The sequence below is a fragment of the Lissotriton helveticus genome, chromosome 8 (genome assembly GCF_964261635.1).
Source record: "Lissotriton helveticus chromosome 8, aLisHel1.1, whole genome shotgun sequence".
In the NCBI taxonomy this organism is placed as follows: Eukaryota; Metazoa; Chordata; class Amphibia; order Caudata; family Salamandridae; genus Lissotriton; species Lissotriton helveticus.
The window spans coordinates 103,054,911-103,068,532 of NC_136069.1; the positions used below are offsets into that span (position 1 = coordinate 103,054,911).

The window sequence follows — 13,622 nt, forward strand, 5'->3', positions numbered from 1 at the left end:
AAGATGGGTAAGATATGATGTGGCTTTTCTAAAGGCAGTATTTGCACTAATTGAATTTAGGATGTAACTTTATGTTTTATCATGTTTTTAAATTTTGCCAGTTATCAATAATAAACAAGCATTTGCAATGCAATAGGTCTCGCATTAGGAAAGTTTGAGCTATTGATATTGTAAATAATACATTTTTTTATTTATGTGTTGGTTTTCAAAATAGCGAAATTAATAGCTTTGTCATTTACAATGCCAATAGTTTTAACTTTCGCAAATGTGACACCTATAGCATTTGTAATGCAATATGTGTTGTCTTTACGTGACTTAGATGTATTGATATTGCAAATAACAATGGCTTTTAATAATTCATACTTAAATTAAAGTTATTGTAATTTATAATGGCAATAGCTTAAACTTTTGTAAATAACTTTTGTGAAGATTATGTTCAGTTTGAACTGGTGGAGTACACGAGGGAGGAGGGAGGGGACATGAGGGAGGGTGCGTGGGTGGGTAAAACAATTGACAGTATGAGGTGAAAGTTAAACGTTGTGCATGGGGTTGTGCACTGTTGTATAATGGTGCACGGAGATGTGCACTGTGATAAATGCACATAAACCTGTGACGTAGCTGAGATTGCTGTGCACGTCAAAGCCTTTGTTGTTGAGCCTAGTGTTTGGTGTCCTACTTTACAGGATGCTGCGAGGGCGTTACAAGCAGTGAACCACCGCAATGCAGGACACGAGGGAGGAGGGAGGGGACAATAGGGAGGGTGCGTGGGTGGGTAAAACAATTGACTGTATGAGGTGAAACTTAAAAGTTGTGCATGGGGTTGTGCACTGTTGTATAATGGTGCATGGAGAGGTGCACTGTTGTGTGCACATTGATATCCTGCTATATCCCATATCTGTGCTGAATCTGTCCCTGTTGCTGCTGAGTGTGCACCGTTCAGAGTCGACGGAGCCATGATCCGGGGGTGGGGGCGCCCCCACCGTAAAAAGGAGGCCGTGGGGGCGAAAGCTGACATCGTTGGGGAAAAGAGGGGTGGCTTTGAGGGGGAAAGAGGTCGTCAAGGTCCAGGTGAGGGGGGAGAGCCGGGAACAGCTGGGAAGTGCTGCAGCTCTATATAACAAGTTCTATCATCGTGAACAGCAGAAGAAGGTGATTGCGGGATAGGAGAAGAACAAGCTGCTGTGGGGGTTCTGAAAATAAATAAATTGATTTGCGAATGTGAAAAATGAAAATAAAAGCGCTTAAAGTGAATGCTCTCTGAGCATGGCTTCTGCTTATTGTAACATTTATTAACAAAACCAAAAGCACAAAGAGCAGCTAAAGCATAGATAGCAGCTGTCCCAATTAAGGAGAAAAACGAATTAGTCTATTTTACATGTTTATCCTTATAAAACATACCTCGTTAGTTTTCATAAAACCGGCACGACTGTAATGCGGCTAAATGAACACTTTAGGGGCAAATGATGAGCTGCACCAATCCCACTGCTTTAAGGGTACTCCCCAGATTTTTGTTTTGTTTTTTAAATCACATCAATAACAAATATAAAAGTTAAATACCGATCAGTGTCTCACTTTGAGAAGGGTTGAAGCTTCTTGCTTAGTTACGCGGTTAATGTCTAGATGCGTATGCGGCTTTAACGCATTTAAATACCGAATCCCTAGATGTACTTTAAAAACACCTAATGAAGGTTTCCAGCATACTAACAAGCGAAAACATATGGAGCTTGTTAGGTGTTGCCCGATGTGTGCTGATTGCATACAGTATAGTATTGCCGCACAAGTATAGTGAGGCAATAGCTAGGAGTTAATTAAATCAACTAACACTTTATGGAGGGAAAGGTAAGCATATAGCCCGCGGACACCGTTGATCCCAAAATCACTGCGGTGAACTTAAGAAATGCAAATGAAAGGAACGGCATGGGGCGGGAAGGGCAGCAAAGCAGTTTCAGAAAGAAGGGGAGTTATGGTAAGAGGGAGTGTGAGGGCTGGTGCAGAGTCATGATGAGAGCCGCCATTGTCCCTGCTTTGAAAGTACAAAGGTACAAAGGTAGTTTATTGTGATGATTATTTAAAATCTTACAACATTTCGAACTAAAAGAAAATTTAAAAGTTATATTCCAGATTAAAATCATTTAAATGGCATTAAATATCCTTTACAACCAATTAAGTATTTACAATAGTTACATCTCTGAGTTTCTTTTTAGCTAACAGTAGGAACTTTACAAAGGAGGAGTTTAAAATGATTGAATGCTTTGAAAGTGAAAGCGGGCATGGCATGTTGAGCGTGTGAACTCAAAACTAAATTCGGGATTACAGAAGTCACTGCAACAAAAAAATAAAAAAGCTCTCGGCATTGCTGTGGCGGGGGCGGGGGAGGCATTCCTTTGGAATCTGATGGGAGGAGCCTTTGAAGTGATGCGAGGTACAAATGGTGGAATGGTGGTGTGCAAGTGGCTTGCTTTCAAGTCGGATGGGGGGCGGGGGAGCAGGGGTGCGAGCGAGTGGGAGGGAACGAGCATATGGGTTGTGTGTGAGAAGTGAGGCCAAGCGCGCGCTGGCGAAGCTTCGCGCTTGAATGCCTCACATGCATTGGGGAGAATCCGCAATCCAAACCCTCTTGGTAGGATTTGCGTGCCATCTATATGTCTCGACAGCAATGCGCATGCGCATTGGCAGGTCGAGACCTAAAAATATGATTTGAAGGTACAGCAGAAGTACATTTTTGTGAACCCCTTTTTATGTAGATAAGTTGCTAAACTTATATTTCTGAGTTGCCTGAGGTTTCTGTACAATGACGGCCACTGGCACACTAGAGGCAAGCCGTCTGCGCCCCTACACTCACGAGTTCGGTCAGGTGCAGCCAGGGTAGTATGTTCAGATAAATACACAAGATGTACACCCTCCTAAGGAAGGAGTGATCTCTAGAACCTTTCTGTCCAACAATCAATCAATATCACAACCCCTGCACACACAGACATTAGAATCCAGACACCCCAGAAGACCCAGAGGAACAAGACACATCTCATATATCCCTCTCAGCATTTCACTGTTTTGGATAAAAGTGACAGTTTTATTAGTTATTATTTTAAGTTAGGAAATATGCTCCTAACTATCCAATATCACCAACTACTGGACATCCAAAATTGATGAGATTTATAATCAAAATTCACTGAAAAAAAACCAGGATTGAAAACACAGCATTTTCAATGGTCAATCCTTGTGTGTAAGCACTGCCCGCCTTCCCCCCGCGTGCATTGAGTACTTCCTGTCAATCTACAGGTCATCGGCAGCCATCTTTTTCAGCTTTCCTCACTCTCGCATCAGACCTTCCGGCAAAACTGATGGTGAATACAAAAAAGTAAATAACAGTGAAAGCAAATGTTATTCGATGATACATTATTTAATTCAATTTTTCTAAGTAATAGACGAACATTCAAGCATAAATCACACCAGCGCAAGGTCAAAATGCGATTTATTACACAGCAGAGCGAAGTTGATATTACAAGAACATTGTTTCCTGCCGTAGGTAATGTATATTACAGTTACTGAACACATACAAATAATTCTCCTGAGAGTGCAAGGCCTCTTCAGTGTGAGTTTACATTACTACACAGTTTAAACCCCTGTATCCTGGTTTTGGTTAAATATCTTTTTGAAAAACATAAACATGGAAGCAGTGGTGTGGTATAAACCTTGTATGCGGATTTGCAGAATGTAACATGCTTTTGGTCACCATTGTTGAGGGGTGCGTCATGCCCACTCTAGCCTTCACATACAATGGTAATAAGTAGCATATTACACTCTGTATATAGTCAGACAGACATATAGATAACACCTTAAGACCTCTTGTGTTTATATATTTTTTAAACTGCATTTCCCTAATTGTAAAGTTGTATTATTTTTAAAAGACTCACCATTGACCATTGTTGTGCAGTATAGAGTGTCACGCTGTAGCAGGACCAAAACCTATACATCTCCGAGATGTGTCCTTCAGCGTTCACCCAAGTTACTGTGGGAGAGTCGCGCTGACTGGTCCTTTGCAGAACACTAGTTCCTTTGGTCTTGGGCTAGTGACACTAGAGACAAACAAGAGAACCCACCAGGGATAGTAATGTCTAGCTTCCCTGGAAGTAGTATTTCATCGAGTAACACAACTGGGAATAAAGTACCTGAAAAGGTGATCAAGCTTTGAGTTGTATTCCATGTTTAAAGGGTGATTGGAAAGAACTAATGGTCTCCATCTAATCTGGATTGATTGACAGGTACTCTCTGCTGTCAGACTCCTACACCGCGAGCATCTTCATGGAGCCCATCCACCTCTCGTCTGCTGTCGCTGCCAAGCAGATCATAAACGAAGGTAAGCTTCGCTTCTCGCCGTCCTTGTCCCAGCCAGCATGACTGTAAGGACGAAAAGAGAGTACAGTGTCAACCTTTAAAGACCAAGAGAACCTATGCAAACCCAATATGCCTGGCCTTGGCAAGCTAGTGCTATGATGTAATTGTTTTCATTGTTTATTGTTATTGCAAGCATATTGCACAAAATATAACAAACAAAATTAGGCATTTGGCTGCCTACAAGTGGTGGTTCCCAAACTCTGTGCCGTGGCTCCCTGGGGAGCCCTCAAACCTAGCCTGGGGAGCTGCACATCAAGCACTCTAATGCATTTAATGTTGAAGGGTCTGTTGGCTTCAGTTAAACTAATTCGACTTAAGCACATGATGTCGATGATTTGTAAGTAACATGCCTAAAGCTGTAAACGGAATGCTTAATTGATGGCAGGTCGAGGGAGATGACCTCCATATTTCACTGGATCCCCACTTTCCACCACTCCCAAAGTAAGCAGAAGATGCCTGAATTATTGTGTTAGACTTGTTAATTGTTTTTTTCCCAAATGCATTTTACACCAATGCAAGTTATCAGGAAAGTACAGTTGTCCTGTCTATTAAACACACTAAGTATTATTAAGCATTTGTGCTTGAATCGTAGGTACTTCCAGTACACATTTCTTTCAGTACACACACTTTTCCAGACAGGCCTGATCTCTCCTTGACACCAGGGAAGTAAATCACCATATACAGCATAATGCCAACATTTGGAAGCAAGAAAGGGGGACGTTTAAAAAAAATATATCAGAGGAAATTATTTTACTTGCATTGATTTGGAGGCAATTTTATAGAGGAGACAGCAAAGAAAAAGCTGTATGTTGTTTAAAAAATCATGAGTCATCCTGCTGAGACTGGTGTGTTGGCACTTATGAAATATGTAGAAATGGAAGTGCACGCAAATATTCTTCAAGAGCAGAAACACTTTGGTAATGGGGCCTACATGCATGGGATGCTATCTAGCACTGTAAGTGGGATAAAAACATTTTTCAGAGGGTACTCTATAAAAGGCGTGGGCAAAGAAGTGTACCTAGGAATATTTTATTAGAGGCGTCCCCTTAGTAATACGAAACACCCTGCATATATGATTATAATAGCTTCATCCCAATTATTTTCAGGGAGAAAAATGCAAGTACTCCTGAAGCCGGGCTTACATCCAACCCACCCTCCCAAAAAAGTAACAGTGGGGAGCCACGGGCAGCGGCCATTGGGTCAGGGGAGCCGCAGGTCGAAAAAGTTTGGGAATCGCTGATATCTTTTAGCAGCCCGTCCCGACGTTGTCCGGGTATGAATTGCTGCCAGCCAGTAGTATATTGTTTTGTAGAATTTCGTTTTGATAGCATTTCTTATCTGTGACAGGCCTGTGAAACGCTCCGATTCACAGTGCACTGCTGATGCACTTAAGAGTGCGCGTTCAGTAGTGTGTGAACTCGAGTTTCCCTACTTTATTTTTCCTTGCAATATTATATAGCGCGAACTCGACAACAAGGCATGAGCACAATTTACATTACAGAAGAACACATTCATTTGTGGTAGACACGGGGAGACAAAGCGATTTGCCTGGAATCACAGGATGTTGAGCTGATGCCGATATTCGAACTTAACTCCCCAGCTCTAAAGTTCGCAATTCTAGAACTTGCGGCGAGAGGTGTGTCTAAAAGTGTATGTCGGTGCTGGCCATCAATGAGAGAGACCTGGGCATTTTTCAAATCGGTGGTGAAAAAATATGAGTATGTTGCTGGAGATGTGGGCCGCCGTGCCACCAATGTATCGGGGGAGGGTAAACACCCATTATTCCGCAACTTTCTTTCCGCATACCATCACTCTGCATACTTTCATTACGAAAGTACCATGACTCCGCTATGCCATTATAACGCATGGCATTACATTTTATATGCTTTTACCACGCATACATTTACAACGAAATTCGTTGTAAATGCATGAATGGTAAAAGCATGGTTTTTTTAATGTTTGGATAACGTAAGTATGGGTATAGGGGTATATGTTTTGGGGTACTGAGGTAAATGTTTTGGGGTGTTTGGGTATTTTAAGGGTTCAGATATAGTTTTGGGTTATGGGGTACAGAGGTAGTTTTAGGGTTTAGGGATAGGTATGGGTTTTGGGGTACAGGGGTATTTTTAGGGATCAGGGCTAGGTTTGGGTTTTGGGGTATAGGCTAATTTTAGGGTTCAGGGGTAGGTTTGGGTTTTGGGGTACAGGGGTATTTTAAGGGTTCAGGGCTAGGTTTGGGGTACAGGGGTATTTTTAGGGTTCAGGGCTAGGTTTGGGTTTCGGGGTACTTGGGTATTTTAGGGTTCAGGGGTAGGTTTGGGTTTGGGGTACAGGGTTATTTTTATGATTCAGGGCTAGGTTTGGGTTTTGGGGCACAGGGGTATTTTTAGGGTTCAGGGGTAGGTTTGGGTTTTGGGGTACAGGGGTATTTTTAGGGTTCAGGGGTAGGTTTGGGTTTGAGGTACAGGGGTATTTATAGGGTTCAGGGATAGGTTTGGGTTTTGGGGTACAGGGGTATTTTTAGGGTTTAGGGATAGGTTTGGGTTTTGGGGTACATGGTATATTTATATGGTTAAGATGGGTTAGTGTTTTGGGCCAAGTCCTGTGTATATGTTCTTTCGGGGGTTTTGCCCCCCTTGCCGAGTAGACTTCCCATTCAAGTGGTCCATTCGGGCTTCAAGTACTTAGGGATTTTTATTACGTTGGACCCGACGCTCCGCTTTGAACATAATCTCCTCCCACCGTTGCTTAGACTGCGATTGGATGTGGCCCATTGGCGCAAGCTTCCTTTATCACCGCTGGGCAGGGCGGCCCTGTTTAAAATGATGTCCTTGCCGCGATTCCTTTACGCGCTTCACAACTCTTATGACGCTATCCCTAAGACCTATTTCCAAGAGATTGAGAGTCTTCAACGGGAGTTGATATGGGATGGGCGACCCCGTATCGCACTCGCAAAGCTCACCATCCCCTGGTATGACGGGGGCATGGCGCTCCCCGATATCAAGCGATATTATTGGGCTTCCCAGTTGTCTGCCATTAATCATGTGATGTTTTCCCCGGGTCGTAATCCTGCATTCGAGATGGACAGACTCCAGCTTCCAGGTGGGGACTTTACTAGAGCGCTTTATTCCCGATCGGCCGGGCGCCATCTTGTGGGCCCATCCAGGATTGCAGTAACGGTGTGGCGGGCTGCGAGTGTGAGTTTGGGGTGGGAGGATCGATTGACGTTAGCGACACCGCTTTATGCATCCGAACGTTTGGGCGGACTCTGGTCTACCAAGGGTTTCGACCGCTGGGATGTGATTGGGATCTGTAAGGTGGGTGACGTGTACTCGAATGGTTGTGTGAAGTCGTTCCAGGCCCTCCAGGCGGAATATGGTTTGAGTGGTAGGGAATTTTTTCGCTACCTGCAGGTCCGACATGCCCTCGTCTCAGTCTTGGCTCCTGATGAGGCCTTGCCTGACTCTTCCCCCCTCGAGGACCGTGTCCTTGATGGGCATCTTCCCGATAGTACTATTTCTCTGATTTACAAGAAGTTGATTAATAATCGGGTGGACTTACTGATCCGACTTCGGGAGGCTTGGGTTCCCGATGGGTTGGAACTGGACGACGAGGATTGGCAATCGGCGCTCTCTTCTCCCAAGGAGGTGGCCATTCCTGCCCGTCTCCGTTTGGTTCAACTTAAGATTCTTCATCGAGTCTATGTCACTGGTCCGCGTCTGGTTACGATGGGCTTTTCTTCGGATGGGCTATGCAAGCGTGGATGTGGCTTGAGTGCGACCTTTTTGCATATCCTTTGGGAGTGCCCGGTTATAGTTGCTTATTGGACTGCTGTGCTTGAAGTGATGACTGCTGTTACGGAGGTGGCCCTGCGACCGGAGCCTCGCAGATGTCTGTTGAATGTATGGGAACCCACTGACTACTCTGTGGCCCAGACCAGATGGGCTACCCTTGGTTACATGATTGCGAAGCGGGATGTCGCGCAACTCTGGGGCGCTTCCAGGCCCCCTGAGCTCTCGAGGTGGGAGGACAATATGGACTGGTCCATGTTTCGTGAAAAGACGGTTTATGTGGCCAGGGGCAGACCCAGGGCGTGGACGAAGGTTTGGGGCCAGTGGAATGAATATCGTGGGGGTATTTGCACCCCTCCCCTTGATAACACTGCTGAGATTGTCCTTTCTCCCTAGACTAGAGTTCCCGGAACCTTTCCGTAAAGTTTTTTTATACTTCCGGTTCTCCCCGCTGCTCCCCTCCCCCCCCTCCCCGACTTGATTGGAGCCTCCGGGCTCTGGGTGTGTTCTCCTGATCGTGGAACCGTCCCCTCCGCTCTTTGGGCTGACCTTACTTATCGTCCATTCGCCTTTAGTGTTTATGTTTTCTTTTTGTAAAAAATAAAAATACAAATTGTTCTGTGATGTCTATAGAGTAGCGCTCTGTACTTGAACTGTACCTATCCACGGGTGTATATTTTCTTACATGCATTTTGCCTTGTTATTAGCGGCCGGCCCGTGAGGTTGTAGGCCCATTCTTGTACTTTTCTATGCTTACTCCAATAAAGGTTTTGAAAAAAAAAAAAAAAAAGATGGGTTAGTGTTTAAGGGTGTTGGGGTATTTTAAGGAGTAAGGGTGGGTTATGATTATGGGGTGCAGGGGTATTTAAAGGGAGCAGGGTGGACACCCGGAGCTGGAATGTACAGAACCTGGGAAGAAAAACCAATGAAATATTGGGCACAACGCTCGCTTTTTTTTCCGTAATCCCGCGCCCCGGACACGCCCACGCCCCCAGCACACGCCCACAGCACACGATATGGGACATGGCATGAAGGGCAGAACGTACCACACGCCCCCAGCGGTTGTCACGCCCCCAGCACATGCCCTCAGCACAACACAGACACGCCCACAAGGGACTACTTTGCTGGCACGGTTCTTTTACCTTTTAAATGTATATGGTGGGCGTCTGCATAGCCTATGTCCTTCTGCTGCAACTGCCCTTTCCAACGCTGTATTGGGTGTTGTGATTGGTGCTGTGGTTCCTGAGATTACCCGCCTCAAAGGTTTGGGCTCTCTCTGTATTATAATAATATATATATATATATATATATATATATATATATATATATATATATATATATATATATATATATATAGATAGATAGATAGATAGATAGATAGATAGATAGATAGATAGATAGATAGATAGATAGATAGATATATCTATCTATCTATCTATCTATCTATCTATCTATCTATGTTTTTTAACTATTTTGTTTTTATTACATTAGGCTGGAAAGTCAGGCCATGCCTAAAACGTATAGATTTGTAGATGCAGTGCTTAATTTGAGCCGGTGGTTGCTCGGCACCAGCATTTAATTGTCAACACTTATGACATGGTGCGCTGCTTGTCTAAATTAGAGATGAACCCAGCAAGAGTTTTTTATTAATTCAGTACACATTAAAGATGACTAGTATCTGCCACCCAAACCATTCTTATAGCTTCAAGGGGCCTCGAGTAGAGCATATATCTTCCTGTCCAGTGCTAAACGTACCTGTGCAATTGTTTTTTGAAAACGTATTATTCAAATGCACCACTGAAAGTAACTTTACACTTATATCATATTGCAGACATTTTCTATGACAGTAAATAACAGATGCAATGGGGCAGAATTCATATTCCCAGCCCTACCACCCTTCCTCCACTTCCCCTTATAACACCATCCCCATACACCTTTGCAGCTGCTTAGAACAGATAGTAATTGTGGTGGCTAATTCTGGTTGCACACAAGTTATTTTACAATCCTTGGGACTTAACTCGTAATAGGAGTAAATATGTGGAAATGCCAATGGGGAGTGGTATTTCCGGTCACCTGGAATCTCTGCACATATTTAATCCAAACTATCAGTTGGTGCCTTGCATAGTGAATGCCTTGCATAGTGAATGCATGACAAAAAAAGTCTGGCCTGCAAAATTTCACATATCTGTTTAAAAATCATCCACTTTCTCTGCCTTTCCTCTGTCAAATTTAGCGATTTCTCTTTCAGCACCAAATAGTGAACCTGTTATTTTGCAGAACAAAATTTGTATGACATTATTTAAAAAAAATTCCTAAATAATTACGTTAGCTCTAAATCAGGCCATTGGGAAGAGCAACAGATTTGCATCAGTGATCTAAACTAATTCAGTATGGGTGTGAGTTATAACAACTTAGACATTTTTAGTGAAGTGAACTTGTAATAAAGCAGACGGGAGAGGCCCAGCCCTAAGTCTAAGAATTAGACATAAGAAATGATGTGTGGTTCTGGAGGGCGCATCTCTTACACATTTAAGCTTGTTTAGAAAGAATACAAAGGAGCTAGCAGAGTAGTGCCAGGTCTGTATCTCTACATATTATATGTATGTTTTAGAAACCTAGATTTAGGAGCAGCGAAGCACCGTACATTAATGGGGGCGATAGGAGACAATACAAAGGCGTATCACTCTTTTGAGAATTCACACATTTGAATTTTATAGTAGTATCTCATGTGGCCTAATGGCTAGAGCTGCAGACTTTGAAGCTGTGGAAGCAGGTCCTGGCAGGAGGCTCAAGCACCCTGTGATTCTGGGCAAATCACTTAGGGCCATATGTAGGTAACATGGAAATACCAATTCCTAAATACTGAATGTTACCGATTCGGTATTTAGGAATCGGTATTCCAGATATAGGTAAGAATTCGGTATAAAATACGGAATCCTTAATATTAGTTATTACCGAATCGGTAATTGAGATTCGGTAATAACGAATACCTACCCATTCATTCCTATGGGCTTGGAGGCCCATAGGAATGAATGTGAAGACATTCTGAAATTACCGATTCGGTTTTACCGAATCAGTAATACCGGGAGGTATTCCAAGGGTGCCATGGTGTCCAAAGGACTCCCTGTTGCACCCCTGAAATGTGCATGTGTGCACATGTGGCACACATGCATGCTCTAAGGGCATGGATGTGTTCCACGTGGCACATTTCAAAAAGCAAAAAAGTGCTTTTTGAAAGGAAATTGCTATTTACCACCAACTTGGAGTTGGTGGTAAATAACGATTCCTTAAGGCTGAGGTGCACTATTTTAAGCGCTACCTACATTGCATTTAAGGAATTGGTATTACCGATTCCTTAAAGGCAAGGCCATAAGGAATCAGTATTAAGGAATCGGTATTTACCGATTCCTTAATACCGAATCCTCCCTACATCACAAATGCATAAATACCAGTCGGTTACGGTGAAATTAAACGAATTTCACCGTTTCCGACCGGAACTGGGCCACCTACATATGACCCTCAATCTTCCCATGCCTAAACAAAAATGTATGTGTCCGTCTGCAACACAACTGGTGCTCATGTAAAGCGCTCTGATACCTTCAGGTCGAGTACACACTATATAAAACTTGAAGAAAAAAAACATTTAAAATTGCATTTCACACATATTTACAGTTTTAGGCAATGGAATTTAAGTGCTTGATTTTGAGTTTCGTGCAGAGGGTACTCCATCGCAACTGTGACAAAGTACCCTCTCCGCCAAACCCTCGGTCCGCCCACATGATTTACAGGCAGACGGACCTTAAGTATGTCAGCGATGGAGCCTACTCCAGTTCTTCCGCTTACATACTACTCCGACAGCCCCTCGCAGGTTTACATATAACTGCCCGCCTGATTTAGAGTGGACGATGTTATATATTTTGTTAGGTTGTTAGTCACCTCCAGGTTAAACCTGGCGGTGAGGAACAGTGTAAGAAACATCATAACTCTCACACAATAGGAGATAGCTTCTATGATGTGGGGGTGATTAGTTTTTGCTTTTTTGAGGATAACATGTTGAAACAAATATTTTTTTAGAGCAAAAACAGGTTACAGGTTTCACGGGCGGAGTATTGTTTGACAGACCCATCCATCCGTTCATCCAACTTTTAACAATTTAACAGGAACTGCCTTGATCGCGGTTCATGCTAGTGGATAGAGATGTCCGCAGAGCCAGCAGACATCTTTAGATGGAGTACAGGTACTGTGTCAAGGCTCTGAGTATTTTAGTTGCTGTCTCGCCCTGACTAGTTAGAATCATACTCCTCACTCAAGATCAGGCCTTTAGTGATTTGCCAGAAGACAATGATTTTCAGTGATATGCCTGAGCTGGGATTAGAACCCAAGTTCTCTGTTGCCATAGTTCCTCTATCTGGTCATGTTTGAATGGCTCATCACTGATGCATGACATGAAAGAGCAATGCCCACTGTTGACAAGAGTATTCCTATTGAAGATCATTGCCCACATAGCAAAACATATGGTCACATAACAGTTATTTCATTGTTTAGCCCATTTACTTAGCAGTCATGTTTATTACTGTTAGTCAGATCCTTAGCCGTCACAGCTGTCACTGCTGGAGGTCAGTCTCCGCCAATGAGACAGGCAAGCGGGTTGAATATAAACTCCAAAGAAAACAACTTTAGCTTGTTTCAATTGTTCAGTTTGATTATAAATCGGCAATAACCAGAAACACCTGAATGATCGTATGCAATACACAGCATGACAAAATTGTTGCATTCACTATATCAACTACGACTATTGAGCTCATTACGATGTTGGGCGGAAAGCCTCCGCCCGACAGTCGGAATTTCATAGGCCACGTCGCAACTCTTTTGCGATCCACTTGACCTATTACGATGTTCACAGTCTGAAAGTAAACCATGGGTTCATTCCTAATCGGTTCCGACTGGCTCTCGGAGTATCCATGTTGATCGGAACCGCGTCGTGCACCTCTATGGACACCGTTTCTGACCAACCGATTACAATGTCAATTTCCAACCGTCTTTCCCAATCGGCCTGTCCGACATGAAAAGGCTTTCGAAAATTGACTTTGGGGGCATCTAGCAAGGCCCCCTTCATCCTGCAGCCTCTGGTTGGGGGCCAGGGAGGTACCTAAGGAACACCCCTATAAAACCCTACACTGTGGGGCCGGCACAATGGGGTGCCTGCGACAGGGTGCAGGGTTTTCCACACACACCCCATTTCCCCATAGGAGCCTGTGGTACGACCAGTTGTCGGTCGGAACACAGGCTCCCAAAGGAAACAATGGGACTCTGACCGAACTGTGTTCAGTCGTATCGGGATTGGTCGGGTGGAACTGTCGACCGCAAGTAGGTCGGTTCAGAATCAGAGAAGGGGTCTGGCGGAAACTTTCCGCTCAACGTCATAATGAGCTCCTA

General features: G+C 43.7%; 1 protein-coding gene across 1 annotated transcript in view; it reads left to right on the top strand.

Annotated features, from left to right (window-relative positions):
• The window catches only part of STYXL2 (serine/threonine/tyrosine interacting like 2), a 169,362-nt gene that overhangs the window by 104,698 nt on the left and 51,042 nt on the right, over positions 1 to 13,622 (top strand). The window contains exon 3 of the mRNA XM_078656691.1: positions 4,263 to 4,357. Coding sequence (XP_078512817.1) covers positions 4,263 to 4,357 — 95 coding nt within the window. The remainder of the gene's footprint in view (positions 1 to 4,262; positions 4,358 to 13,622) is intronic.